The 26909-nt window shown below is 39.5% G+C and overlaps 1 protein-coding gene across 6 annotated transcripts in view; it reads right to left on the reverse strand.

The window, feature by feature from the left end:
* Window positions 1-16430, reverse strand: part of phf21b (PHD finger protein 21B) — a 109497-nt gene extending 93067 nt beyond the window's left edge. For 2 of the 6 annotated variants that reach the window (XM_042403505.1, XM_042403504.1), the window contains exon 1: window positions 15967-16430. In XM_042403505.1, coding sequence (XP_042259439.1) covers window positions 15967-16020 — 54 coding nt within the window. In that variant the 5' untranslated portion in view covers window positions 16021-16430. Of the gene's footprint in view, window positions 1-15230; window positions 15297-15543; window positions 15923-15966 lie in introns of those variants that run through there. The other 4 variants (XM_042403501.1, XM_042403500.1, XM_042403502.1 and 1 more) reach the window with 4 other exon arrangements.
* Window positions 16431-26909: the final 10479 nt, after the last annotated feature.

Below are 26909 nucleotides of genomic sequence, written 5' to 3' on the forward strand. Positions count from 1 at the left end.
TCATTTTGGTGACTCATCTTAGACTTTTATCTGCCACCATCAGGCCAAAATCTCCACTTGTACTTGACATTAATATAATGCACAAAGTGAATCATGTTGACCACAGAAAAAAGGAAAAAAAAACATCCAAAATACTTGATTCGAGCTGCAACGATCAACAGAAAATGTCATTTTAAATGTGAGGATTTTATGATTTTCTTTCTTATATATGATAATAAACTGAATATCTGTGTTTTGGACTGTTGGCTGAATAAAATTACCAATTTGAATACATTATCTTGGGTTAATTGATATTATAAATTGGCATTTTTCACTATTTTTGAAGATAAAATGATTCATCAATGACTTACAATAAATCTCCAATTTTCCAGTTCAGGCAGATTAGAGGCTCCATTTTTATGTAAAAAAATCTTCCATAAAATGAAAAGTTTTGTCACTCATCTTAAGTTTTAAGGACATCTCCTTCTTGAAATCTCACATGAAGACATTTCAGACGTTGCTGTCATGGTAACTGTCAAAATAATCTGCCATAAAGCGGGGTTGAGATGTTGCGGCTCAGCGTTTGATGATAAAGTGGGTCTTGTGGCCGGGTCTCGCTGCTGACTGTGCACAGCGGTGTTGTCAGCCGGTAAGCTGCTGACCGAAGCCCCGGCCGGCCGCTCGACTCGGTTATCAACACAGAGACGAGCTGGAAAACCTTATCAAAGGAAAAGTCAATACGGCCGCCTTTCCTAACGCCGCGCCCTTTACAGGAAAGAAAAATGATTCAACAAGGACCTGATTCTAATCTCTGCACAGAGTCTGAACTGTCCTTAAAATTACAGCCTTCCTCTGCTGGGTTTTTTCTTTAATTCAGCAAGAAAACTGATGGAATTTAACATTTAGAAAGAACATTTGTGATCAACTGCTGCTTCAAGAAGTACGGAGGCCTTACTGGACCAAAACTGCAAGACTCTACCAGCTGGTCTCAGTGGATGTATGTGACAAAATATGATATTTATTATTAAACGTCTGCAGGAACAACATGGTTATGATTTAGATGCTGGTTGTCAAATCTGAAACAGAACATTTAGTTTAGAGTTTCCATTTCAGTTATTTCTCCTCATTAATAGTCCAGATAATACTTGATTTTTGATACAAAAAAACATCTATTTAACAGTTTATTATACATCATTGATTAATTCACAGAGTATTATCTCAATGAACAGATTAACGGTTTGGTCCATAAAATGTCACAAAATACTGATATTTTCAATTTGCTTGTTTTGTCTCGACTTGCAAACAGTTTATTCATCATAAAAGAAACCGACACATATTCACATCTGTGAAGCTGGAACCAGTGAATTCAAAGGAAACGTCTTAAATGATCAACTGATGATCTAAATTGCTGCTGATTCATTTTCATTAGTTGATCAACTAATCATTGCAACTCTAGTATCAACCGATAAGGAAAGATTATTAAAATTATGATTGAAATATTGCAGCAGATACTGTAAAAACAACTGTAAACAGCAAATATCAACTATAACAATACTACACATTAAATTTATAAAACTAAAACTGAAATAAAAAGACCAAAAATGTCTAAAAATGCAAACGATTACACTTTTGTTTAAAAATCAGAACTATGATAAACATAAACAACGTGATGTGTTCCTGATTTATGAGCGATACGTTGACAGTTACATTTCCTGTTACCGTTGACTAACACAATGTTACATTTTAAATTCTTAATCCGTTTTCTTACAGCGGTTTTGAACTGCAGTTTCTTTTTATTAACCAACATAATGTGCTGACGTCAATATATCTGTATTAACCTAAAATTCAGAGAATATTGAATATAGGTCAGGTTCTATTACTCTCATTGGCAATGTTTATAACTATTTTGCTCAAAAACTTTGAACTACAGCCACAATTTACCAATAAATATACTCACTGACATTGTGTGAAGAAGGACAAATCAAATATTATCTGTATTGTTTGTTTGTTAAATCAGATTCACGCCTTAATCTAACTTAAAAGATACTAAATATGGCTGAATTTTGGAGGAAAACTGTCCAAAATGATGCAGCCTTAAAAAAAATACATACAAAGCAGAAATATGTGACTTTAAGAGGTTAATAAGACCCAACGACTTGGATAAAAACAGGAAAAGCTCCGTCCGCTGTTGTCTCCTGATTGACAGATAAGTGGTGACTCACACCTGAGCCGAACTGTAATCTGTTATGCATGAAAGCGCTCGCGTACACAACTCGCTTCCGTGTCAAGGAATTCACTCGTGTCTCATCGTTCGCCTCGTCGGAAAAGACGTTTACTCATCGTGTCAGTCAGCTGGACGGTGGAGACGTGGACGATACGAGTGGGTGGAAAGAAGCAGGAAATGACTGAATGTGAACCGTATAAATGACAACAAACACACATTTGTCTTACTGGATTTATCTTTTAACCCTCGACACAACTTTCCCAAACATTATATCATCAGATAAAAAACAGAGAATCCTCAACAGAAGCCGACGTTCTCCTGTTATGTTCCTCTGAAGGTCAGAGAGGAAGACAGTGACTGGCTCCTTACAAGAATAGAAGAAGATGAACAGCCAGGTGACTGGACTGTGATAAAACGTGTTGCTACGATACCGAGGTGACAAAATGTGAGGAAGTTCATTAAGGGTGAGGCTTGTGAATGAGGAAGACTGAGAAAACGAATCAGAGCAGCTTTTGTCCCTCCAGCTCATCACTCCGCCGGCTGTGCAGCCGACAGACTGAAGCCATTCAGATGTGACAGCAGAGATGAAGCGACCTCGCACAGGCCGCCATGTGCTGCTGCTGCTCCTGACTGTTTATACAGAGAGATACGTTTGTTCATCTCCTGCTCGACTTCATTAAATAATACAAACCTCATAATTCAACTAAAAAGAAGAAGATTTACTTGCACATTGCGAAACATTCATGACGTCCCACAATACAAAGTGCTGCACACAGAGCTGCAACGAGAGAGATAAATGGAAAAACATGAAAATGTAATGTAACGGTGGCACAAGTATAGAGGAGTTGTTGGCTTTATCTGCTAAAGAGGAAGTATTCTGCACATCTCCAGCTCTATATTCATATTCTGGGGCTCTACTGGAATATCTTTGCATGATTTCCAGTTATAAACTCCTTATTTATCTTCTACTGGTCCTTTATGCAGCCCCTCAGTTCAGCCTCTGTCTGAAACAGGCTGTTTTAGCTCCTGTCTCTTTAAGCCCCGCCCTCCTGATGAGCCCACTCTGTTCTGATTGGTCAGCTTTCAGGAAGCTTCCTCCGGCTCCGGAGGCTACGTAAACAAACTTTACTCCAAATGTCAACTTCTCAAATCCATCCGTACATGTTAGACAACGTGAACGACACATGGAAACACCTTAGCAACCACCTTAGCAACCAAGGCTACAGGACAGATGGCCGTTTGTGGGCATGTGCAACAATCTGACGTCATCACAAGGAGGAAGTAGAGGTAACTTTGCAAACGAAGCGTTCACAGCAGGTTGAAGCCCTGACTTCTGACTTGCAGGCAGCATTTCTACGTACGTTCACCTCAAGTTTTGGAACTTTGATCATGTTTAACATCCGACATCAGAACAGGATATAAATCAGAAAACCACAAAAAGCTGAATATGTGCCCTTTAAGGTTGCTAACATTAGCCACCATAAAGATACTGGTCATACCAGACCAAGTAAAACTGTGTTTAATTGCTCATGAATTCAACTTTTCAATTATTAGAGGAAGATTGTTTCATTACTTTTGTCAAAATTAAACCGTCTTGTGTGATCTGATCAGTTAGCATCACAGCCTGCAGCTCAGATATCTGTTATATCTGTACATCCAGTGGACCTCACACCTCAATAAATATCAGAAGATACATCCGTGATACTGAGATACTTTCACAGACTAGCATCAGGTTGAACTTTGCAAATACCAAATTTGCCAATATAATTGACTTCAACTTTCCTCCCCCTAAAGCAGCGTGTGGATGGTATTTGAGTGCAAGAGGAAACGGGGTGCTGCGTCTACTGACAGTGAAAACACATTGATGTCCGTGAAACTGCGACAATTAACTTCAGGTCTGTGTGAAATTGAGCAATGATATGGACTTGTGCTGAAAATACCATGGCCATAAAGGGCAGGAGATTGCACTCACAAACAAAACATGCAAATTACTCAGCCACAGTAGCACTTTGTCTGCGCTACACAAACAAATCTTACAGAAAAAAAAAGAAGAGGAGGAAGAAGAAGAAGAAGAGGCTCTGTGCAAGATGCAGGGAGGCAATTTTTGAATTATTACAGCAATTTTCACGGCTTTTTGAGTAGGATAATCCGAGCTCTGCAGCACTCTGGTACATGACTCTCTCATTCCCTGAAGGGAAAACAAGACAGTCTGACTGAGCTGAAGGATGTTTCCACCTGCCACCTCCGACACTCTCAGCACAAGAAAGAGGAAATGTTCCTAATGAAGTCACATCCTAAACACGGAGGGCATGTCGTCGCCTTTACTTCTACACCTGATGTCATGCTGCTGCTGCTGCTTCTGAGAATGTTTGTTATAATTATCCTGCATATAATCACTACTGTATGAAAAATAAGCATCGCTACAACTGTGACGGAGTATTACAGAAAAAAAACATCTGAGGTTTTGAGAGTAATACAGTCGTAATTTCTAGAAAAATAGAGTCAAAGTCAAATTACAAGATAAAAGACATAATTGTACAATAGAAAAGCAAAATTCATGGGAATTAAGTCATAATATATTGAGAATAAGTGTTAATATTCCCAAAAAACAGTGAGAAATATGAAGGGAAAAAAGTAGTATTTTTTCAGTTTTACATGAAAAAGTTGTAATATCATAAAGTCACAATGTCAATACAGTCGTAATTTCAGTCAAATTACGAGATAAAAGACATAATTGTACAACAGAAAAGCAAAATTCATGAGAATTAAGTCATAATATATTGAGAATATGTATTAATATTACCAAAAAACAGTAATCACTTACGAGAAAAACGTAAATATGAGAAAAAAAGTAGTATTTTTTGAGTTTTACAAGAAAAAGTTGTAGTATCATAAAGTCACAATGTCAATACAGTCGTAATTTCAAAAAGTTATATTACTAGAAAAAAGTCAAATTACAACATAATTTTACAAATGAAAATATTACAAGACAAAAGCCACTTAAGAGAATTAAGTTGTGATATATAAAGTGTAAGTAATATATGTAATAATATAAGAATAATAATATTAAGTAATAATAAGAATAATGTTTTACAAGTGACATCATTAGATTATTAATAGTGAAGCATCAGTGTTAGAGCAGCATGTTACTGTTGTAGCTGCTGGAGGTGGAGCTAGTTTACACTACTTTATATACAGTTAGCTAGTTTAGTCCAGTGGTTCCCAACCTAGGGGTCGGGCCCCTCTAAAAGGGTCAGCAGATAAATCTGAGGGGTGGTGAGATGATTAATGGGAGAGGAAAGAAGAAAAAACAAAGTTCTGATACACAAATCTGTTTTCAGTTTAGAATTTCAGCTTCTAATTAATCTCCTGTTAATAAAACCTGCTTTTACTGTAACATTTCATGTCATGACATCATCGTACATGTCATGGCTTATTCCTGTACCTTTGATGCAGATAAACAGACTCTAAATTATTCAATATTTGTTAAGATGACGAGTTGCTCAGATTTTACCACCCAGAGCAGAAGTATGGATGCTTATTAATGTCACTACAGTAACTACGTATCCCATCATGCAGTGTTGGTGTGTCTGCTACGCTGTTAGCTGTAGCTTCATTGTTTGGAAGCAGATGGATGACAGAGATCATGAGATGGGAGGTAATCAGGAGTCTTCCCTCCGGCTCGTTCAGCAGCAGAGTTACAGTCCCTGCAAACAGCAGCAGGTACACAAAAAGAAGGAAAAGTCATTAAATTTCATCACTTCCTCCTGTTCCACAACAGCACTCGCTTTATTTGTGGAGTTTGGAGCTGATCCCAGAGGAAATAATAATGAGCGAGAGAGTTTGGTTTTGGGAAAACTGGTTTTTGTGGAGTGAAGAATGAAAGTTGGTGAAATCGATATGAGGGAAGTGATCCGTAGTGTGACTGCGGCAGAGACTCACTGTTCACACTGAGCACATGAAGATACTCTGTTGTGTTTTATGTACAGTTTGTACTTTATTTTTGTCCCTTCGGGGCTTCTGTACTGTAGCTGCCAGTCACACTCAGGTGACCACAGGGGATTAGAGAAGAAGAGACACCACCTGCAACATATTTACTTTACAAATGTCTGTTAATTAAATGTTGATTCCTCTCAAATCTAAATGTTTGTCCAGTTTCAGACTGTATTTTTAGAGCCAGTGTTGAAGTTTATTCAAGATACTTTCATTTATTTTCATGTCATAACTTCTCAGAAAGTACTTTATTCTTTTTTTTTCCCAATAAAATTACAACTTTATTTCAAAATATTGACTTTATTTTTTGAGTTAGACTGTTGCTCCGCGATAAAAAACATGTCAAGAAGATGTAACGTTCACTATTTTCACCAGCAGATTAATCAATAGTGGAGTAATCATTAGTTGCAGTGCTACTAGAGGATGTGCTAAACAAGTGTGAGGACACACTGACGCACAATTATATGAAAAATAGACATTATATGTAAATCTTTTTTTGATAAATGTGTGATTTATGTTCTGACTCGTTCTGTCGAAGCTGAATTATGACTTTCTTCCTGTTGCTGCGTGAAGAAAGATGAGCGAGTGCTTCGGAGAGAGAAACAGCAGCGGCGGCGGCGGCGGCGGCAGCGGCAGTCAACACGGGTTAATTCATCGCAGGTCCCTCTGCCTGCCAGCCGAGCTACATCAGCACTTTTTCTGTGGCTCCCTGGAAATGGCTGTTTGCTGTTCGGTAATAAGGAGCCGTCACACACACACACACACACACACACACACACACACACACAGATCCACGACTGCAGGAGGGAGGATACAAACCACCGGGACCTGGTTAGCAGGAGGAACGCCAGGTTTCAGCTCTGCAACCTGTTCACCTACGCAGGGTTCTTCTTAGAAAAAACCCCAAAAAGTTGCTCTGCATATAAACATATGATCAAAACTAAATGTGCTGAGAGCCTCTTTGGCTTATGGGACAATTCCAGCCTGAGACTTTCTCTCTATTGTCCCTAATAAAGCCTTAAAATGCCCAAAAAATACTGAAAAAACAAATAAACGTGCAGTTTTTCAAGTTGCCATCTGCTCCTGTCTTATAAACCTAAAATAGTTGAAACAATAACAGAAGATGTTGTCTCAAAGTCTCAAAGAACACATTAAAAACACGGAGGAGGCATTCACTGATTGAATCAAAACCGCTTCTACTTTGCTGTTTTTTCACACCGTCCCTCTGAGCTACAGGTGGCGTTAACGCACCGAGAAACGCAGCAAAGCACCAACAAAAAGGTAGAGAAGAAGAAGACTGAAAGCCGGTAAACATGGATGTAAACAATGCAGGATTTAAAATAGTTCTGCAGATGTTTTATGATCAAGATCACAAGGTTTCACACTATGACTTTTGGTGAATTTAATCACAAGTTCTGTTTGTTTAAAACTCCACAACTTTAAAAGCCGACAAGAAACAGGAAGAAGGAGAGATTATGTTTTATTAAAGGAACTTATTGAACTTATTAAAATAGATTAACAGACGTATCTCTGTATAAGACTCATGATGGACAGTTTTTAAAAAAAAAAAAGAACCAGAGATATCGTTCCTTCCTGGCACCTACATTACCCAGAATGCAACTTGAGCCAGCAGACAGTTTGGTCAGAGATTGCAGTGTTATTGTTCCTCTCCATGTTCTCAGAGTGCTCGGCTCCACTACAGCAGCCGCTGTCAGACATTTTAACAAAGTTAAACAACAGGAAAAAAAAAACAACAACAAAAAAACTACAGCTCCCATCAAAAGAACTACAAACTCAGTTTCCTCCATTTCCATAAACCTCCGCTGTGCTTCCTCCTGCATCACCGTCGCTGTTTGCAGCTGTAATCTGAGCTGTGGAAAGACTTTCTATCTGTGCTGCTGTTATGATTACAGACGTGTCTCGACTCGCCGCCACCGCCCTCGACTCGCTCCTCCTCTGTCGAGCCGTGACGTTCAGCCCTCAGACCTCTAGGACTTATGGGAAATGATGTTCATTAAAAAAGGAAGCTGCTAAAAACAACATTAGATGTTTTTTTTTTTCCAGAAAACCCCCCCGAGAAGCGAGACACGTGTCAGTTACGACAAACGTCAACAAGGTTTTCTTTCATCTGGACCAGAGCCTTTAAGTTCTGGTTCCACCTCGGCTCTCTATGCTAGTAGCCTCAAACATTTTCAAACTTGTAGGATTTCCTAAAATGTCAGACTGTCCCTTTAAAGCTACTTTTTTTTAACCCCCATCCTTTCCTTTCCTTCCTTCCAGGCATTTTCAGACAAACTGCAGGAAACCGAGTGAAGATAATACGACTGAAAACATCGATGTGGACACCCTGGTGATCTCCTCATGGCTGCTGGAAACAGTTTTAACCTCATTTGAAGCCAGAATGACCTTTTTAACTTTTAAAAAAAAAAAAAAAAAACACATTTTCACTGGTGTTAACAAGCAGATCTGAGGGCACGTGGTAACAGTAAAAAAAGTGAAGCTGGCTGGCAGGCAGACAGACAGCGCTGCCCTCCCTCAGGAAGAGTCATCGCAGGGTTTCCTGCCATGTTGCTCTTAATTAAAGCCGAACGTGCCTCGCAGTAATGATTAAAACCAGTCTGCAAACAAAAAAAATAAAAAAATAATAAAAAAAGCGGGACGGCTCTCTGCAGCCTCGAGTGCAGGAGGACAAAAAGAGAGCAGATTTATAGTCCTCGGAGGCTGATATGTGTTCGCCCTTTTAGTCGGCGTCAACATACACACTTCTGTCTGTCTGCAGATGATCTACAGTCAGACGTGTGTTCGACCAATCAGAGAGCTACAGGAAGTGTTTACGTGGTGACATCTTTAAAATAAAGTGCGACGCGTGAAGTGAAGCACACACACACACAAAAAAAAAAAAAAAATACTATTTAACATTTAATTCTCAACGTTGTAAAAACAGCAGACTCAAGGCCCCTTATTTACTTGTCGCAGGGCTTTAAACCACATCGCATGGTCTTCATCATCAAATGCGGGGAAAACGGTGGTGTTTTCCATTTATTCTCGTCCGTGTCGGCTTTGAATTTTGAGCAAACATGAATAAAAACAAAAGTTTGAACGTCAACAGCTTTATGATAACTGAGCATCTATCTGCTGATGAAGACCATGTGATGAGGTGGAAAGCTCTGGACTTCAACTGGAGAGTGTTGTAATATTTAGAAGTATAAAATGGTATAAAATGGAAATACTCAAGTAAAAGTACCTCAATTATACTTGATCAGAGCTGCAACTAACGATTAGTTTCACTATCGATTAATCCGCCCGTTGATTCGTCGGTTTTTTATCTAGAGTCCAATGTGACGTCTTCAAATGTCTTGTTTGTTCTGAGCAACAATCCACAACCCAAAAGATATTTTATTTACTGTGATGTAAGACAAGGAAAAGCAGCCAAGCTTCCCATTTGAGAAGCTTAATAGTTGCTGATTAATGTTGTGTTGCTCGACAGATCGTTTCAGTCCTCTAAGACCGACAGTATTTTAACTTTCTGCTGTGCGGTGCACTGTGAGATCATTTTAACACTTTTTCCAGGGTTGAAGGTGCGTTTTGTTTTGTCATATTTCCAATGTGAACGTACCACAAACTCAAAAAACACTGGCATCAATCTCGATCTGGGTCAATCTGGCAGCGATTTCTCTATAATGCTCTAAAGAAAATGTCAGAAAATAGTGAAAAATGCCAAAAAAAGCCCAAGATGATCTCTCAATTTGTCCAACCAACACTTTAGAATCACATAAGACCAAGAAAAGCAATAAAAACTCACAATTTAGAAGCTGGAAAAGGAGATTTGTTTGGCATCTTTGCTTGAAAAACAAAGTTGATCACCTTATCATTGATCTGTGAGATCATTTTAACACCTTCCAGTTTGAAGGTAGACTTCATTTCATCACTCAAAAACCCCAAAATATTCACTTTACAATCACATAAGACAAAAAAAGACAAAAAAAAACCTCACAATTTAGAGGCTGGAACTAGAGATTATTTGGTGTTTTTGCTTGAAAAATGACGATTAATTGTTCTATAAATAGTTTCAGCGTCAGAATAAGTGTTTGGCGCTGAACTCTGACGGCGTGCAGGTTATTATCTAGTTAAGGCTTCCTTCAGTGTTCAGAGACAAAAGAAAGATAAAACAGGAGGAAGCTGTTTAAACGTATAGATCGGCCTCAGAAAAGGAGAAGCTGTGGTTGAGCCTGGAGGGAACTCTCGGTCCTTTACACCAGTCCGCTCTGTTAAAACCACGAGTTAGTCCAGCAGAAATCCCTAAACCTTCCCCGGGTTTAATCAGCGCTGCAGGAGCCTGTAATGAGCCATCGTGGGATTAGCCCGAGTTTGGTCGGAGTTGCTGGGAAAGTTCGGTCTCCGTGTGAGGAAAAAAAAAAAAAACCCTACGGAGGGGTGAATGTGACCACCACTCCCAGAAATCTGTAGCCCCGGGCCAGCAGGAGGAGGGCGGTGGGTGGGTGGATGGATGGATGGATGGATGGATGGATGGGTGGATGGATGGATAGATGGATGGGTGGATGGATGGAGCGCCGGCCTCCCTGCCTCCCACCAGAGACGTCCAACAGCTTCTCCAGCCTCTCAAATGTCCAATTACTGAGCAGAGCTGATGTATAACACAGAGCGGTTCTAGCAGCGCGGGCCGACCGTTGACCCACACTGACTAATGTTTGTGCAAAAAAGGAAATTAGTGCAGAAAAAAAAAAAGACTTTAAATGGTTTTTAACTGGACTGGAAACAGATTCTGCACCAGTTACAGCAGCTTTAATGTCACCTGAACAAACAAAGACGAGTATTTACCTTCCTAAATACTTAACAACGAGCTGATTCATCAAAAAACCATCAAGTATCTTCTTTCAAAAGGCTGTTGAATAATATCTTTTAGACATTTTAGTACTAAAGAAACCAGAAAATATTCACGTTTGAGAAGCTGGAACCAGATAATTTGGACATTTCTATTAAAAAAAAAAGGACAAATCAATTGTGAAAATAGTTATAACCGCGCCTGGACCGTGACATCACATCCTGTTTTGGGTCAAACGTGAACAAACTTTAGAGTTGTAACAATTAATCAGTCGATCAACAGAAAATGAATCAACTTTTGATAATCTAACGGTTGTTTCAGACATTTTTCAAGCAAAAATTCCCAAAAAATGTGAAAGTTCCAACGTCTCAGAGGAGAAGATTTACAGGTTTCTGTGTTTTACATCATTGTGAACCGAATCTTTGGGGTTTTTGGACTGTCGGTCGCACAAAACGAGACATTTGAAGACGACTTCTACACTTCATAAACGATTAATGGAGAAAATAATCTGCAGATTAACTGATAATGAAAATAATCATCGGTAGCAGCTGCAGATCGCTCTGTTCAACTGACTATTATTTTCATTAAGCATTAATCTGTTAGTTATTTTCTCTGTAAATCGATTAGTTGTTTGGTGAAAATGGTGAAAAATGAGGATCGATGTTTCCTAAAGTCCAACATGACGTCAGTTTACTGTCAAGAAACCAGAAAATATTCACATTTAAGAAGCTGGAATCAGAGAATTTGGACATTTTCTTCTTAAAAAAAATAAATCAACCCTGAACCGGTACATCTCATCATCAAGTCAGATGTGTGATGTCACTACTTACAGATGTTTTCGTTTCTTGTGTGTCACAATATTAGTAATTTATGACCTTTAAAAAACAGATCCGTCCACAAACACAACATTCCCTCATTAGAAGTGAGCAGACTCTGAACTCTGACCCCGTCTCTGAGCCCGCCTCTTCCTCCACAACATCCAATCACAGACGCCGTAGCAGGTGAAACAAACCCCCACATAAAAAAAGCAGCTGCTGGCGGCTAACGTCAGCTAACATCTGTGTCCTCCTCTTCTCTCCTTCATCACCGCTCTCATATCAGTGAGCGCTACTTCCTCTTGCTCGCATCACATGTGCACGCTTACTTAAAATAATACCGTCCGTGTTTAGATGTGAAACTTTAAATACAGCCTTAATGAGCTTTACACGCTGTGAATGTGTGAGCAGCAGAGGTATCCATGGTTACAGATGCTGCCTTTACTACTGGCGCTGGAAACCTTTCAAGTCAAGTAGATGAAGCTGTTTCAAGTTGAACGTAAGACTTCTCAAGACCAGAAACAACCGAACCATTAAAGAAATAAACGCAACCATTTTCAGGATTGTGCAGACGAGTGTGTCTATAAACCAGCAGTCAGGTGTCTGTAATCATTCCTCCTGTTCATACTGGATATTAAAAAGATCCTTCAAATGTGCTTTCAATGGAAGTGATGGAGGCCAAAATTTAAAAGTCTGTGTGAAGCTTCTATTCAGCTTCAGCAGTCTGAGTTAGTCATATCAAGTGGATATCTGTAACAAAAGTAACAAAAAGAGGGACTTTGGCACTAAAAAGACTGTAACGTTGAAAGATATCTACTTGATTTGACTCATTTGGACGCTGAAGCTTCATATTAGCTTCAGATAAACTTTGAAATACATTGTGAGGTCATTATGAAGGGATCTTCTAATGGTCAGTATGAACAGGAGGAATGATTACAGCAAGAAAAACAGCTTTAATGCTCATTTAGGCTCCTGATTGTTGGTTTAAGACACATTTGAAGAACTTGTCCTTCTTGTCCAGAAGCTGCAAAACACCCTGATCAATGATGATCTGCTGTAAGAAATAAATGCGAAACAGTAAATTGAGCAGAGCTGTCTTAGAAAGGAACGAAAACAACTTCTCTCTACCTGACAAGTCAGTAAAAACCGGTGCCATGATGCAACGGAGAGCAAGTGGAGCAGAATGAGAAAGAATCAATGAATCCATTCTTCTTCAAGGGCCAAAAACACCATCGAGGATAAAGGTAGTTGATTTAGATTTCTTAAAAAGGGGAGAGACATTGATACTGAATCTATATATATATATATATACACACACACACACACGAGGAGCGGAATGAAAATGCAGTCAAACTCAAGAATCCATCCCATCTTTTCTGCATGTTCTCTCCAGTTATTTTTATTTTCTAATCACTCTTCATTTGCATTTACATCCGTCAACTCCAGAGAGCAGCCTGTTCCCCTCCTCTGATAAACACTCGCTGTTTTCTGGAGCAAAACAGGGTGTTATTAAAACGTGTTCTCACACACACACACACACACACACACACACACACACACACACACACAACATGGACGCTGAAGCTCCAACTCCAAACTGAATCCTTGTGCTGGTTAGTCCATCTACAGGCCTTCAAACTGTGACCATGAAATGACCTCCAGGCTTTAATCAAGCCAGGGAGAAATATTCTCAATAAATACTTGTGCGGTTTATCTAATTATATCTGCCTCCAACTGATAAATACTCGCTCTGTGCGGCCTTGAAGCGGCTTAAAGTTCAAGCCGAGTTTATTTCGGGGGGCATTGTAAATGTTGACAGAGCCTTAAAGTGTGCTTAGTTTTTTTTTTTTTTAGCTAAGATCATCATTAAATCATTCCTGTGTTTATATATAATTCAAGGCTCGTTTAAGGAGGAGGAGAGCAGCGGTTCATATATGTGCGGAGGAAAAAGTAAAGGTCACATTTTGCAGCTAAAAAAGAAGGAAATCAGTGGTGTGTAGTGATTAAAAACATCGCTGTGCAGTGCTGACTGGGCTTTCTCTCTCTCTCTCTCTCTCTCTCTCTTCCCTGCCACCCCTCCCCCCCCTCCAACCTCCAACCAAAAACAGCATCAAAGCAATCAAAATGGTAATGTTAGGCATGAATGGGGCCCATCCCCCCCTCCTCCTCCTCCTCCTCCTCCTCCTCCTCCTCCTGCACGAAACTCTGCAGACTTTTTTTTCCTCTCCATGTTAGAGGGGGGAAGAAACCACCCCCTTCTCTCTCAAAATGGAAGCTTCCACTACCAAACTGACAGGAGAAGAAGAAGAAGAAGAAGGAGAGAGGAAAATAAAAAAAAATAAATAAAAAAAAACACACAAACAACAAGGATTCAGATTGAGGATGATGCTATGTCTCATATGTGGCTTTATACACACACACACGTATAACAGCAAGTTTGATCGGTTTAAACTGCAACAAAAATCAAGCTCCAAGTGCTTCAAAAACTGCATTCCACAGGAAAAAGGGTCGATTAAAGTCAAGCAGAGGGAAAACAGGCCTCTAACAATTCAAATAAAACACAACAGCAGCGGGTGGCTGAATAAATTATCGACCTATTTTCATTGAATTCTTCTTCTTCTTTGCTAATGTGGGGAAGTTGTGTGCGCTGCTGTCGGGCTGGGACCGACCGGCGGGGCGGTGCAGGAGGAGCTGGCCGCGGTGCTGAACGCTGCCGACGCCGCTCTCCAGCATCTGCTACCCGGATAACCGACTACACATCCACAGCCTCAAAACAAAACAAAACACCTGTCTTCTGCTGGTTTTTTAAAGTTAATATAAGACACATAGGAGCCGTGAAGATAGTGGAAAAGTGAAAGCGTAATCGTGGGCGAATCAAATGCACCGCTGAGGGTCATGTGACCGAGAAGAAATAATACCAGCAGACTAAGTATAAAGTAACAAAACCGGGGTGGAAAAGACGTTAAAAAGCGACTCGAAACTGTCGTTTAACGTTTAAATTAACCGACCAAACTTCATAAAGTGTGAGCCGGGTAGTTAGCTGAGCTGCTACCATCATTAGCCTCTAACGTTTACTCTCCAGAAACATGTCGACCTACTCAAAATGGACGCTAAAATTTTTCAACATTACACAACTTTGAGTGCCGAGACAAGAAGCGGGGTGAAGCCGGGCGAAGGAGCGAGCTGCCCGGCCTGGCAGGACACAATACACCGGGGTGGTGGAGGGAGGGGGGTTAATATAATAGTCCACTTTTCAACCAAGCACGTTGTTATGGCGAGTTGTACCAGGAGAAAAGCTTCCACAATGGGCACAGAAATGACCAAACAACCCTTAAATAAAGCCTGACAGATGAAACATATTAATATTAGATCTTACTTGTTTATCGCTTAGAGCTGTTATTCTTGTTTGCCTGTCGTGCAGCTGTCTCTTAAGCTCTCCATCCTACAAAATGAACAAAACATTGGCAGTGTAAAATCACCATTTTCCTTTTCTTTCTTTTTTTTTTTTTAGACACAACAATGAAACTTCACATCATATATTTAAACAGGGTTTTTTAAAAGCAAAGTCACGATGAGCTGCTGGAAAATGACTGGTTGTGATGTTAAAAAAAAGAAGATTTATGCTGATAAAGTTTCCTCACAGCCCGGATCGTAGCTGAGAAGCTTTGAGGAGAATATTAAGCTTTTACCTGTGGGTCCTGCTTCATCTGTGCAACTAGTTTGTAAACGATGTGAGCAGCGAAATGGGATTTTTACAAAAAAAGTGTCTCAAGTTTGGTGTGTAAGGGAGGAACAAAGCGGTGATGATGATCAGTTTCTTGCACCTCATAAATATTCAGGTCGCGTCCTGCTCGCCTCACAGCAGCAGCGCCGCATTATCTCCAAATTCTTGTTGCTCGGAGAGAAAACACCGACGACAATTAGCCAAAAAGTGCAGCGAAAAGTGCATTTAATCAGACAGAAGTGGACGTTGTGTCGCCAGCAGACATGTCGCATAGTTCTCCCCTGTCTGTCGGAGTGTTTTAACCTCTCATCCCTTCACATTTTCTCCCCTCCTGCTCTCACTTGCTCACAACACCAATAAGCGTAGAATAACACGATGTTTCATTTACCTGATGACATTGGATTTCTACTTTCAACGCCTCTTGCAGGCCTTGTAGTTCCATGTTCCGACTAGAAAAGCACTTTTCTCCCACTTTCGACGCGGCCGAGACGAAGTTTAAGTGAATTAAAGATTTTTTAAAGCGACAATAACAATTGAAAGAAGAACTACTCAGGCTGCAAAGCAAGTTCTCGCTTCTTTTTACAGGCTAGGACTCATCACCCACTTTCCGCCCGTCTTAAAAAAGTGCTCCAAACCCGGCAGAAAGAGCTCAGGCCCCGGACGGGTCCTCTCCAGATTACGGCCGAGCGTCGAGGGGTGCGGTGGGGGAGCGGGCTGGCTTTTCTTTCGATAATTTTAAGTTGAAAAACGGGGACTATATTTTGTCCGAGTCCGCGGCTTGATTTCACTTTGCCTGGGGAAAAGTTGCGCTTCGGCTGTCAATGGTAATTCTGAAGTTCCCGGATGGAGCAGAGAGAGCAGAACCCCCCCCACAGACTGAGCATGCGCAGTGAGCCCGGGGAGCACAACTACTTAGAGCTCAGAGAGGAGTATTTCTTTTTTATTTTGTATATATGTATATTTTACTAGTATTTCATAACACTAAATCCACAAAACAACAGAATAAAAACGAGCAAAAGAACAAAAAACATAACAAAGCAAATATAATAATAATAATAATCATACCACTACTAGTAATAATAACAACAATAGGAAACATCCAGATTAATCATCCACTTCTTACTGGTACAAGGTTTTCTTTGCCAATTTAAATGTCTCTTCTTCAAACAACCATTTCAGTCTCTGAGTCACTGATATCCAGCAACTCACTTGTATTCTTTATGTCATTGAACAAAATATCATGAAACTTATGAAACAACAGGCAGTAAAAAAAAACAAATTTGACTTTCTTCTTCTAAAGCAGTGAATCAACTTGTTTCAATATGAGGAGGCAGAATACCAGCTCTAATTTGACCTTTTATTTATCATTTTCAGTGAAATAGTCATATTTCCTTTCACAATAAGTACACTGCTTTAGTAACTTAACAGCAAAAAAACCCAAAGAAAATAAATAATAATAAGTGCATCACATTTATGGGGATTCAAATCGTACAACTTAAACACTTGTCCCATAACACTTTATGTCTCTCCTAATTCAGTTTCTACACTTATGACCCTTCATCACAGGTTATGACCTCAGTGTAGACATGAGAGGCCTAACAACTATAATATCTATTTTTTCACGAGAAATAGTGCAGAAACATTTAGAGAAAATCCAGAAGAAAGAAATGGTTGGAGCAGCAAAGGTTTTTAATCTGTGACCCCTCGTTAATCTACTGTAGGCTGGAAAACAGTCCAACTATTTTCAAATAGTGGAAAGTATTATTCAAGTACTTAAGTGTAGTTTTAGGTGGCTACTTATCCATTTCATGCTATTTTATACCTCTGTTCCATTACATTTCATTTTTAACTTATATTTTGTTGTTTCTCATAACTTTAATACAAAAAGAACCTCATGTATAGTGCCAGTAAGGTAAATAATATACTGATACAACTCACAATATCTCTGGTTTTGTGTGATCTTTTACAATCTCTTCAATCAGAAACAGGTTTATTGCCAAGTAGGTTTGCACATACAAAGAATTTGCTGTGGTGTTGTGGTGCATAATCAAAAAACAGAAGATAAGAGAACAACCTCCAGCACCCACTTTGTTCCATTGCCTTCTAATTGTGTTCTTAGTTGCTGTTATCAGGGCTCTAAGATAGCCTATTGATCCCCAGATTGTGCTGTTACCTAAATACAATACCTAATATCACTTTCAACACAGCCCCAAAATCTTTTCATTTTCTTACATTCCCAGAATATATGAGTGTGATTTGCATTTGTGTCTGCACAGTCTCCATCGTGATTGTTGTGTAGATGAGAATCTGCTTTTAGTCTTTAGGGGAATGAAAAATTCGACTGTAACTCTCCAACAGACCTCTGGAGCTGCTGGTTGTTTAAAACTTTTACGTTATGTGTAAGTTATTTATATATTTGACTCATGTTTCAGATGTTGTCTTGTGTTTTAATCAGTTCACAACGACAGCGAGTTCACCGAATTACATGTAAACATTATTTACATATGATTTCCCCCCTTTTTGTTCGACGCAGGGAGCTGTCTGATGATATCACGTTCAGTATGTTCTGTACCAGCTTGCTCCAGTTTACACTGTGTGAAATATTAAAACTGCAGACGCCACGTTTTACATGGTTGCACCAGTCAATCAAATGTAAATATTTTACATTATGTCTTCTGCATCCTTTTAGACCAATTTTGACAATGTTCATCCATTTGAATCACCACTGTAATTTAAAATAGAGATCTATAGGTTTGAATAATGTTCAACTGCACAGCATGTAATGACACAGTTTGTAATGACTATATGCCTACTGTGTGCTGCTGCTTGTTAAAATACATTATTAAAATGTGTCATGATGGTGACTCAGTTTATCAACCTACAAAGTTATATCAAAGTTGAGATCATTCTTTCAAGGATTCAAGAAGTAATCTAGCTCTAAATAACCTAAAGAGGTTGTGATTAGACATTTACTCATCCACTCTGGATTACAGCATTAACAAGAGGAGCAAAAATGGCAGCAGCATCATCATCCACAGCTACAATCATAACTCACTGAGTCAGAAAAGGAAAATGTGGAGGATTAGGAAACAGAAAATGTGTCGACGTAAAATGAAAGCCTCCAACCAAATGTGCCCAGTTGTAGTTTTTTCCTCTTCAAACACAAAGAGGCCAAATGTGGCAGTTTGTTCCCAGAAACAAGCCTCTCTTCCCCCATTTCTGTCAGCCTGACCCCCCCCCCCCCCCCCCCCCCCCCACACCCCCCCCCCCCCTCTTCCTCCTCCTCCTCCTCCTCCTCCTCCTCATCCTCCTCCCGCCCTTTGCACTCTCAAACCGGGCTGCGATTGGTCAAAGCCGCTGGTTCAGCGCGTGAGGGGCGAGAGGGGGCGGGAAGAGCTAGCCAATCAGGAGTTGCGAACGCAGAGGGACAGAGCGAGGAACCAATGAGCATTAAGAGAACATCAGGAGGGGCGGGGCTGCACGCGGGCTGTATGTGATCGGAGAGTTGATGTGAAATAGAGATGGCAGTTGGAATTATTGTCAAGCGAGCGAATAACTTCACGACAGTTTTAAGCACAAATTCCTTCAATTTTAACACGAAAAAGACGATTACATGTGTGTTTTTGAATGACTTGTGTTCGCATAAAAACCGCTATTTTAACGGCTGAAAAAGAAAGTAGCACCATGGACAGAGGCAGCAGCTCGAGAGACTCTCAAACGGACATTACAGTTCTTTCGACGCCGCAGTGGAAGTATTTATTCATTTTCCTTCAGCTACACTCCATTTGATTTATTAAGACAACACTTCAAACCCAGCGGAGTCTCCATAAACCACCGTTCACACATTCAGGCCTAAATTAAACCCTTTGACTAAAGTTTGTGGGCACATTGCAGCGTTGACAGAAAGTAGTCCCTCCCTGCTTTCCTCCGTCCCTCCGCGGCGCCCCCTCCCTCCCTCCCTCCCGCCCGCCCGCTGAAACCCTCCCCCACCCCGGCCAGGTCTGCTGCTACATCAGCTGCTACTTTTCATTTCACGGCTCAGCGGTGAAACTCTTGAAGTCTCCTCTGTGGTGGCTTTCGATTCCAAGCTGCTCCGAGTTTTTAAGCTCCACTCGCTCTGAATGGACACAGACTTTAGATATACAGTAGTTAGATACTGCTGCTGGTGTTTGTTTGTGTGTTTCAGGGCTGCAGCCAGAAATTACATTTCTGCCAACCTCCTAAGATTTTTTATTTTATTATTTTATTCACTGATATCACAGTTCATATGTATTTATACACATTTTCTAGATATATCATCCCACATGCATGGCCGCTATAACCTTGTACCCTGGGGCAAAATGTAAAAGTACCAATACAGCAATGTAAAACTACTCAATACATTACAAGTAAAAGTCCTGCATGAAAAATCCTACTACAGTAAAAGTACATAAGTATTATGAGCTTGATGTAGTTAAAGTATTGCAGTAAAAGTACATAAGTATTATGAGCTTGATGTAGTTAAAGTATTGCAGTAAAAGTAGTGGTTTGGTCCCTCTGACTGATATATTATTATATATGACATCATTAGATTATTAATAGTGAAGCATCAGTGTTAGAGCAGCATGTTACTGTTGTAGCTGCTGGAGGTGGAGCTAGTTTACACTACTTTATATACAGTTAGCTAGTTTAGTCCAGTGGTTCCCAACCTAGGGGTCGGGCCCCTCCAAAGGGTCAGCAGATAAATCTGAGGGGTGGTGAGATGATTAATGGGAGAGGAAAGAAGAAAAAACAAAGTTCTGATACACAAATCTGTTTTCAGTTTTTGGACTTTTTCTCTAATCTTTGATTTTTGCTGAAATATTGGATCATTTGAACATTTATTGAAATGAAAGCATGTGAGAAGTTTAGAGGGAAAAATCACTATTTGGTGGAGCTGTTAACAACTCATAGACATGTGAAATGTGACCCCGACTACACACTGCTTTTTGTAAGACGTCAAAAGCCAAAAAGGTTGGAAACCACTGGTTTCATCTTTAACAATGTGTTGTATTTTAAAAGCTTGTTCTATTATCCATTGTGTCAAATCTTCATCTGAAAAGTAACTAAAGCTGTCAAATAAATGTAGTGGAGTAGAAAGTACAATATTTCCCTCTGAAATGTAGAAAGCAGCATCACATGGAAATACTCAAGAAAAGTACAAGTACCTCAAAACTGTACTTAAATACACATACTTGGTTACTGTCCACCACTGGTTTGTAATTATATTATATACAATGATGTTGTGAAACAGGAGTTGATGGTACAACTATGTCTCTTAAATAAAGAGTAACAACTTATTTTAAGTTAACTAGCTTCCTAACTGACCTTCTGCACACTGTGAGCATATAATTCTTATTTACATATACTAAACATCTCTATTATATTTTATCAATTTAATAATATTGCCTAAAAACTGTCAAATTTAAAGATAAAACCCATACAAACCACTCCTTGGCTCATCAAACATCCAAAATTTACAGATACAATACAGAGGACATGAGGTCAGCATGTCCTCAGCAGCCATTTATTGTCTGTGGCCTCTTTACTATTGGTCCAGGACACTGTGCGTAGGTGATGTTAGTCACCAATATGAAGCAACATTTCAGGGCTGAATTTTTGGTATTACAGCACCTTTTAAAACACAAAAGGCATCAGACTAATCTCACCTACCGAAGCTGACGTAAGGACTTCATCAGTATTCATGAGTTTGCCTCAGAGCTGTTAGCTCTTGCTCCGGTGTCGGGTAAATGTGTTATAAAGCAGAAATAATGTAAAGCTTTCCCAGTAAAAAGGTTTTTGCTTTCATCTTAAATGATTTTACCAACAGCTGAAATAATGAACTTACCTCTGGTTCAGAGCGTCACAGTGGGGACACACATTTATATTAAATTAGAAACGATTCAGTATAATTATAGTATGTTTCGCTTCAGTTGGTGGTGTTGGGTGTCAGTGCATCTGTTTCAGTCAACTTTTGGGCAAAGTAACACCTACCTCATCTTCCACCAAAATAAAGTTCAGTAATTCAGTTTCAGTGATCAGTTGAGCAGCCTGCAGTACGTTATTTGTTTTCCAAATATGACTTGTTAAACATTTCCTGTGAGTGACGACCCAGGTTGGGTCCAGGACCGGCCAGGCTTTGGAGGCTTATGCCAGTACTGACAGATGGCCGGTCCAGGCCTGGCCTGAGGTAGACTATAAGATAAAACTAATGTCCAGCTGATATCAAATCTGTCTGAGTTCCTGCATGTCCTCCTCTGACTGCATTTACAATTAAGATAATTGAAAACCAACTTTTAAAAAACATCCATCTATAGATCCACAGCCATGCTAGCAGCTCTGTGAGGCTGCAGCAGTGCTTTGAGCTAAAATGTCAGTATGCTAACATGTTCACCATGTTCACCATCTTAGTTTAGCTTGTTTGCATGCTAACATTTGCTAATAAGCCGTAAACACAAAGTATAGCTGAGACAGGTGGGAATGTTATCAGTTTTGCAGGTATTTATACCAAAATATTAGAGAAATTCAAAGTTGTACATGATGGTGGTGCTAGATGGAAAGTCAGAGGATCACCACTGTTATTATAATTCATCCTGAGGGGAAGATGAATGTGTGAACCAAATCTTACTGTAATTCATCAAATTTTGAATCCATCAGAAACTTTGCTTTAAGTCACAAAGGTTAACCTCATGGTGGCACTAGAGGAAAATTCAGAGGATCAACAAAGTCAGAGTGATTCATCCTCTGAGGGACATGAATGTCTGCACCAAATTTTTTGGCAATTCATCAACTGGATGTTGAGATATTTCACAGAATAATGGAAACTTTGACCTGCTGGTGCTGCTTGAGAGTCTGATAGATATTTTAATCTAGACCAAAGCGGTGAACCAACTGACTGACCAACATTAGTGTCCATGGAGCCGAGCTGTTAGCATGGCTAAAAGTAGCACTACACAAAAGGTACAGTACCATATAAATCCAAAGTTTTATGATAACACCTAAAATGTCACTGATGTGGTTTTGTAACTCATCAAAGTTCATAGCTGAGTTACAAAACATCAACTTTTTACTGGGAGGACATGTTAGACCTAAACATGGGTGTTACTTAAAGCTGCATGGAGGAGCTTAACAACAGGCTAAAAACACAACATTTGACATATTATCACCATGTAAATTATAATGGCTAACATGTTAGCAAATGGCTAAAACATCCAGCAGACACAGATCAACATGATCATCCCATTCAACTTTAATTTTAACTGAAGTCGCCAAACTGATTCAACTTAAATGACCAGTGTGTAGGATTTAGGGGCCTGCTCTCTATGTAGATATAAAGGACTCATTCTGCATAATGAAAACACAATGATTCTTATTTTCAGGTGATTATACATTAATTTAAAAATACTTGTGAATATTATATTCCATTTCTGCCAAATCCATTCCAGTAGATGCCAGTAAATTCTACACACTGCACCTTTAAGGTCCATTACTGATTTGACTGAAAGCTCCATTATTTAGATTTTTTGGCCACTTGTGGACAGAAGAGCTGAAGAATAAGTTGATGGGTATACAGCCCTGAGATTTTCTGGCTAATGAGTTAGCAACTCAATAAATTGGAGCATAGTGCAAGTTTCTCTTTTCTTCAACAAGCCAGTTTATTTTAACCAGAAATAAACCAGTTTGATGACTGGAGATACAAAAATAGTTTAAAGTTTGATACAATGATGCAACAGAACAAGTTTTAAAACACAAAAGTAGTTGTGCCTAACATGTTAGCAAACAGCTAGCTACTTCCACATCCAGAAAACACAGCAACATGATTACCTAATGTTAATAATTACTTGTAGGGTTCCTCAGGGTTCTATTCTTGATCCTTTACAGTTTCGATATGGTTAAGGCTTCTTTAAATTATGTTTTGTGTCTACTTGTTTTCAGCAAAGCTGGTAAACACGTCTGACACATTTTCATCTTATAAAGCAGCTAACATGTAGCAAACAGCTGCCTGCTTCTACATCAAGCAGAGCAGCATGATCGTCCCACTGGAGTCATGTTTCTGATCATAAGTCCAATACTTGCTCTCTTTGAGCTCTGCTTTGTTCTCCACCAACTCCCAAGAAAAATATCTGACTCTTTAGTTGTTAGATTTTACACTTCCTTCATCGGCTAGTCGCTAACTTTGTCAGTCTGCTGTTTACTGCTGGACACCATGTGGGCTCTGCAAATCTAATATTTGTTCAATCAATATTTGTTTCTCAAGTTATTAAACCAAATACCTCTCTCTTTTTTCAGCTTGAAGTTTCTGTTTAGTTGAATATTTCTCTGTCATGCTGGTAAAAGTACACATAAATCCAAACATAATTGTTGGCCTGTTAATGGTTTGTTAATTATGTAGAAATTTTGCAAGCTGCTTGATGTTTGTTTACATGTGAGAGATAATTTTGTATTTTGTGATAGGCTTTTTGCCTTTGTGATTCTTTGCAGCTACTTTAAAGAAAGCTAAAAACAAAGCATTTAAAAACACGAGATAGCCCTCAGTACTGGCTGCCTCCTCCCTGCTGCGCCGCATGTTTCTGACACAAAAACACAGCGAATCATTATTGTGTCAGCATATTATCTCCACATGACGATTTCCAGCTGAACAATATATTTCTCTCCCATTCACAACAGCAGAATAGGACTGCCGCCGACTTATTTTTGCTGAAATACGACTCGTTCAATAGCGGTGTTGTTTATTTGTGCTGCAGAATAGCTCGGTTGGTAGCCAGAGCCGAGCCGAGACCAATCGCAGGAGAACTTGTGTTTATTTATTGGTGAAGTGAAAGAAGCTCTGACTGAGAGAACTGGGTCACCGGCTCAGCAGAGCAACAATTAATTCTGTCAAGTTTGTGTTGCTGGCAAAGAGTTGACAGCTCTGCCTGAATGAGATGCCACATAATACAGGTACCACTTTAATAATCTGTAATACTACACTTTCACTACAGCAGCGGTAGTTTAGGGATGCTGGAGTGTTTCTTTCCTTCCAAGCAGACACTCATGGCAGAATCTATCTCCTGTGTGGTCCAGGGGCAAATGTTTGTTGTTTTGGCCCATATAGAGAGCCGAAGTACTAAAACCTCCTAAAAATCCCATTTATATTTGCAGTAATTTAGTAAAAACCTGGCTTTGGAACAGAACCTTTCTCAACAGTATGTCGCGTGGCTCACTTCATATGTTTAGATAAGGATGGGAGTTTTCTGAAAAACCATCTAATATCTTTTATTCAATATTTACATTTTTTAATGGGCTTTATGAACATCGTTTCCCATAAGTCCTAGACGTTTGCAGGCTCAACAGAGGCGACGAGTCCATTTACAGGCATGCGTGACGAGATGACGTCAGCTTGTCAGCAAGGTAGAAAAAAATCATCAAACGAAACGTTCAGAGCAGGTTGAAGGTTTTGACTCGCAGGGAGCTTCAGTCACCCAAATGAGTCCAATCAAGTGAATTTAGGGTCAAGGGTCAAGTTTTTAGGGCCAAGTTCCCTCTTTTAGTTACGATCCGTCCACCGCAGCTGACAAAGATGGAATTTTTTACTACAAAAGACTGTAATTGAGGAAGATATACTTTAAATTACTTTATATGACAGATACACTTTTAAATACACTCTTGCTGAAAACAAGGACATGGATGTTCAGTTGACTGAAGAAAAATCCACAGTGTGTCCACACAGTCATTTAAAAGTCTGTGTGAAGCTTCTATTCAGCTTCAGTAGTCTGAGTTAGTCATATCAAGTGGATATCTGTAACAAAAGTAACAAAAAGAGGAGCTTTGGCACTAAAAAGACTGTAACGTTGAAAGATATCTACTTGATTTGACTCATTTGGACGCTGAAGCTTCATATTAGCTTCAGATAAACTTTTAAATACATTTTTTTTTGCACAGAAGGAGGACTGTGGATTTTGTCCTCCATCACTTCCATTGTAAGGTCATTATGAAGGATCTTCTAATGGTCAGTATGAACAGGAGGAATGATTACAGCAAGAAAAACAGAACGTTGTTTTAAGACAGACTTGAAGAATTGTGAGCCCATCCTTTAAGGAATGAATCTTGTACATTCCTGATAGTTGATGAGGTGTTACAGGCATGAAGTGATGATAATTAACGCACTCTTACTATAAAGTGTTACTGGATTAATAATAGAGATGCTGTTTGGTAGGTGGTGGGGGGGGGGATGCTTGTGTTGTCTCTGCTGCCAAGCTCTCTGACTGCACTTGGCTGACATTTATGTTAACCTCTCATAAGCCCAAAGACACAATCCTTACAAATGTCAGCGTATCTTTTCATCAGCGGTGAAGGATGCGTTCTTGGCTTCTGCGCCGTCTGCATGGTGCGACGCAGTTTGCCAACCATCCATTTGGAAGAGCAAATAAAAATGTCAGTGCACCACTCCAGTGATGGAGTGTCTCTGCTGATATTAGGACACATTTAACTGTCAACCTCGCCGCCGCTGTTTGTACAACACACGTTCATATTAATGATACAAAAGACTCTGTGAAGCAGGTTTCTCTACCAGCAGGAAAATGTGGTGAAATAATGAGCAGGTTAATGGCTGAATTTGAAAATTGCCACACTGACTTTTCCCCCCTCGTGTTAATTTATCTCTTAGGCGATGCGCCTTTCTACCTGCTCTTAATTATACTGCAGCGAAGAACAGAAGATATTCAGGAAAAATAATGAAAAAAGCCTCCAAATCTGAGACCCTCCGGCTTATCATCCTCACTTAGAGCTGCTCGTCAGTGAAGACAATCTGCTGCCATAAAGAGCTTCTTTCTACGACTTCTCAAACTACTTTCAACAGAAACTGGAACAATAAAACTCATTTAATCAAGTCACGTGACCAAACTCTTCATGATGAGGGAACATGTGACTCACTGACGTGTTTTTAATAAGATATATCAGGCTTTAGATACACACACAATACTTGTTAGTAGATCAGTTCATTGATGGTTTGGAGCAAAACATGAGATTTGTTGACATGAGGAGAAATATATCCTTTAAAATATGTCTAGAGGGGACCTTTAAGAGCAAATCTGTTCATCTTTATCTATATACTCTTACAGCAAACCAAATTTTAGCAATATATTGCTGAATTACTGTGTATAGAGGACAATTAGTCGTTTCTCGTTGACATTGTGGGTTTATGTGATGTGTTATTGTGTGTAGTTTTGTGTTTTGTATGATGTGTCCTGTGTGTTTTTTTGCTTCGTACTGTTTGTTATTGTGCTTTTATATGTTTTAATTGTGACCTGTTGAAGGGGCTGCAGATGAAAATTA

The sequence above is a fragment of the Thunnus maccoyii genome, chromosome 23 (assembly GCF_910596095.1).
Source record: "Thunnus maccoyii chromosome 23, fThuMac1.1, whole genome shotgun sequence".
Classification (NCBI taxonomy): domain Eukaryota; kingdom Metazoa; phylum Chordata; class Actinopteri; order Scombriformes; family Scombridae; genus Thunnus; species Thunnus maccoyii.